Genomic DNA, 4,607 nt, shown 5'->3' with positions numbered 1-4,607 from the left:
ATAAAGATCTTGGCTCAGAATTTAGATTGATTCCAGACCTTCACATCAGCCCCCCATGAAGATGGCACAGGATCCATAATCTTCGGATATGAGGAGAGTGAGGGTGAGGGACTCCATCCTTCCCCAAAGCATTTCCAACACTTAAGTAGGAATTTACATTGGTCAGGTTTCCTGGTGAGAACATGAAGGTGGTCAGCAAAGGTTGTATGTGGCTTCATGCAGCTAGGGCACATCAGCTCTCCCCAGAGCATGGCAGTGTGGATGTTCCTTTGTGGAGTTGGTCAGCAGCAAGAGGGCTGACAGCAGGGTGTGCTGCAGCTGATGCTCACACAGGTTGGTTGAAAAGAGGTGGACTTGTGGCAGGTGGTTTCACAGCAAGTTGGTTGGCAACAGAGCTGTAAGAAGCAGGGCTGGCAGCAGGTGGGCACACAGCAGCAGATGGGTACACAGCAGCAGGGCTGGCAGCAGGGTGTGCTGCAACCACTGGTCACACAATTTGTTTTGCAACAGGTATTCTTGCAGCAACTGGTTTCACAGCAAGTTGGTTGACAGTTGATTTTTATGGAGCTGGGCTGGCAGCAGCTGGGCTCACAGCAGCAGGGCTGGCAGCAGGGTGTGCTGCAGCAGATGCTCACACAGGTTGGCTTGCAACAGGTGGTCTTGCAGCATGTGCTTTCACAGCAGGTTGGTGGGCAGCAGGTCTGGCAGCAGTTGCTGACAGACTTGATGTTGCAGCAGCTGCACTGGCAGTAGGGTATGCTGCAGCAACTTGGGGGACAGCAAGGCTGGCAGCAGATGGACTCAGGGCAGCTGCTGGCTTCACAGCAAGAGGTGGTCTTGCAGCAGGTGGTCTTGCAGCAGCTAGGCTGACAGCAAGGTGGGCAGCTGCAGAGGATCATGGTATCAAGTGTCCAGCGAGATACTTTGTTCACAGTTGAATTTTCAACAGTGTAGCAAGTTCTTCCCGTCAGGACCTTTTATATGACAGATCTCCAATGTTGGGCCAATCAGAAAGACTCTTCCTGTTTGTGGACCATTTCCATATTTAATTTGTGTTTTTGAAGAAGGAAATTCTCACCTAATGCTCTGAATCATTTGAACGTGTTCATTTCTTACTTGGGAATTACCCACTTGAACATGTTCCAGTAACTCATGGGTTCAGCCCTTCAGCTTTGTTGTTACTCTAATCACCATCTGGTCCTTTGGTAGCTTCTGCCTCTATGGGAAGGTCGAGATTAGTTTGTTTTTACCTCTTTCTTCTGCTGTCTGCACTTAGATTTATACATGTCTCTGGGTATGATGGTGCTGTATTCACAACAATGGACTCACCACCTAGTTCCTTGTCTGTTTCACCGAGCCCAATTTCAATGTGTCCAGGTGTCAATCGCTGTGTAAATTCCTATCCCTGTGTTTGTGGGGTTCGTTAAAAGTTGGTTTGAGATAAGGGTGTGTGGAATGATGTGTTTCATAGCAGAGTAGAACCAGAACTGATAGGTATAAAAAGAAACAGCATATTAGAAATAAGGAGGCATCAGTGGAGTGTGGTGATCATCAGTCTTGACTGTCCTCTCCAGGATATATATGGTGACCATCAGTCCTGACTGACTATCTGGTAGCTCCTGGGTAGATGTGTTGATCATCAGTCCTGATTGTCTGTTCCTGGGTAGATGTGGTGATCATTAGTCCTGACTGTCCTCTCCTGGGTAGATGTGGTGACCATCAGTCTTGACTGACTGTCCTCTCCTGGGTAGATGTGGTGACCATCAATCTTGCCTGACTTTCTGCTCTTTGGTAGATGTGGTGATCACCAGTCCTGGCAGACTGTCTGCTCTCAGGATCTTATGTGGATGAAGTGCTAAGATCCAGAAAAGGAGTATGAGCTGATGATTCCAGTGCTCATCTGGCTATCACCTGGAGCAATGATGATAGACTGGTGATCTCCTGATTTCCTTCCATCTGCTGGTCTCTCTAAACCCTGTTTTCATCTCTCTCTGTCTATCTTTCATTTTATGCACTGTTCTACATCTTCCTTTTTTCAAGAATCTCTCTTGAAGATTCTTTTTTTAATGAAAATACCTTGAATGTTACCGGGCTTTTAAAAAAATATTCTGTTTTCATCATTTTTATTTTTATACTTTTATTCTTCATTTTTGTCTTTCAAAATAGTTTCACTATGGAGCCCTGACTGTTCTGGAACTCATTTTGTATGTGTGTGTTCATCCAACTGAGTTTAATTAGTGTTGCTTTCATAAGCATGGTAGGTAGTTATAGGCAACATAAAACTGGTTGTACTACTGGCTTCTTTTCTCTATGTCCTATGACAAAATCAAATGATGTTTTTGGCAGTAGGGTCTTACTAGCTGGGTCTGATGGGCAATCAAAAGAGAAGCTAATAGTGTGTGTTGTTATGGAGACCTGTGGACATCTCATAGGGTTTTCATCACATACTCTGAACTAGGGTTTTGTTTAATTGTCTATAGCTTCTGGGAGCTGCACTGCCAATGCAGAGTACATCCATTCAGACTCTTCTTATTATGCTTGTAATCTAGTGTAGAAAATGATCAGTCTCCAGTTAACTTATAACACATCACTAGTTTTGATTAACTCTCCCCTCCACTCTGTATTATTCTCCATTCCCCTACTGCTAGTTCCCTGCAAACATTTCTACCACAATAGTCTACCTCCCTATTTTTATTGGCATGTGTTCTACTGTCTCTTGTCTCTTAAGGCCTTCCCACATCACTGGTCCCTGACTATCTCCCTGGCCTCTATAGACATTCCAATACAAACACACAAAACTAAAAATTCAAAACTCAGATTCACTTATGAGAAGAAGCATTAGTTGGGACCAGAATGGAGTGTGTTCCATTCTATGTTAGGTTTTGTCTAGAGTGAGAGACAGGGGTATAGTATCAGTCTTGTACAATTAGACACCTCCGTTTCTCAGTGCTGTCTGTTAAAGGGGCCATGTTCTCCTCCAGTATGTGTTACTGGTACATTTTAATGCATGTATGTATGCATACACCCATATGTGTGTGTTTGTGTTCATGTATATGTGCACCAGGGTCTGGAGGACCATCTCAGGTGTCATTATCACACATGCCATCCACATTTTTTGAGAAGAAACTCTTCTCCCTCAAACAGGACAAGCTCTTGTTAGTCCTCTAGCAAAGACTGTTATTCATGTTGGCCATAAGAAATAGAGAATCAGAGCATATGGCTGAAGAAAGGACATACCATGGTCAAATGTTCAGAGAAACAATCTGGAACTGAGTTGGAAACTTTCTCCCTAGGGTGAGATATCAAAGTATTGTAGGAACTATAGAGGTTACTGGGGTGGTGCTGAGGGTGTTTTCTGTTATCAACAGTCTTTCCTAACTTTCAACACTATGAACTACAAAAGCAACCTGCCAAGCAAACATGTCTACCTTGTGTAACAATGACGCACCTATTTATACCCTTGTGTTACACTTGAGGCCTGCTGCTTGAGAAGGAATCCATGCCTGGTGTTGTAAAACCATTTAATCACCCATGACTGGAAAGTTCATAGCTATGAGGGAAAAACTTATACTGCTATTGTTTAACTCATTGAAATGACATCAAACTGCCTTCTAAATATCTATGTTTATGATATATGTACCAAAGCTATTTTATCATCCTTAATCAGATAAGCCTCTCTGCATCTAGTGGTAGTGAATGCGCAGTCCCATGGCTATCCAAAATGCTGAGAATACATAATGATTGATGGACCAGCACTAAGGAATCATGTGCCACCACCTGTAAGGCTTAGGGAAAACTGAGAAAAAGGGACAGGAAGAATGTAAGAGCAGGAAGATGGGAGAATGTCTGTAGAATGTTATCCTCCAAAGCCTAGGACAGCCATTGAGTTTTACAACCTCATAGCAGATGTAGTTAGTTTCACTGAACATGTACAAGATCTGCCCTGTCAATAATCAGTGATTAATGGGGCAGTGGCTCATAAGACCCAATGCTTCATTGTTGAATTATTGGCTATTGGTAAATTCTGGGAGAGGAAAAGTCTTGAGTTTTGTGCCTACTGCTGACCCTACCACACTCCAGTGGATAGTTCCAAACCCATGGTCACTTGGACAGTACTGCTTGAACTCTTTGGGCCACACACCAAAACAAATAAAAATAGTATGGAAAAGAGATTCATATGAACTGGATGGATAGTTATAGGTGGCAGTGAAATCAGGGATAGTAGGGGGTAAGAGTAATCATTACATAAAATAAACATGTTTGAAACTGTCAGGGAACAAATTTGATTAATTAAACAATAATACTAATAAGTAAATAATAATTTTGCTGACAAAGTAAGAAAAAGCCAACACAGCTATTCTGTTAAGGGCTGTGCTTAGATTCCTAACAGCACACTAATGTTTTGCATATGTTAATGTTTCTTCTGAACACTTACAAGTTATAGAATTCTGCTTTTTGTCTCTTCTTACTTATAGAGGTTTTGAGGTTTAAACAAAGGATGTGCCAGCTAAACTCTCTGAAAAGAATCTGGAGAAATGTGCTTTCTAAATAAACGTAACTAAGAAGCTAATGTTATCAGATTATCAACAGATCCACAAGCACAAACA

At 42.5% G+C, this 4,607-nt stretch overlaps 1 protein-coding gene across 1 annotated transcript; it reads right to left on the bottom strand.

Annotated features, from left to right (window-relative positions):
• Positions 1-281: 281 nt before the first annotated feature.
• On the bottom strand, positions 282-899 carry LOC118588756 (keratin-associated protein 9-1-like). The gene has a single exon (XM_036195304.1). The coding sequence runs from the start codon at positions 897-899 to the stop codon at positions 282-284; it is 618 nt and encodes a 205-aa protein (XP_036051197.1).
• Positions 900-4,607: the final 3,708 nt, after the last annotated feature.

The sequence above is a fragment of the Onychomys torridus genome, chromosome 8 (genome assembly GCF_903995425.1).
Source record: "Onychomys torridus chromosome 8, mOncTor1.1, whole genome shotgun sequence".
Classification (NCBI taxonomy): domain Eukaryota; kingdom Metazoa; phylum Chordata; class Mammalia; order Rodentia; family Cricetidae; genus Onychomys; species Onychomys torridus.
The sequence above is the reverse complement of the archived record's forward strand: the minus strand, read 5'-3'. Positions and strand labels throughout refer to the sequence as shown.

Coding starts and splice junctions, on each gene's coding strand:
- LOC118588756 (XM_036195304.1), bottom strand. CDS start 899: ATGATCCTCTGCAGCTGCCCACCTTGCTGTCAGCCTAGCTGCTGCAAG.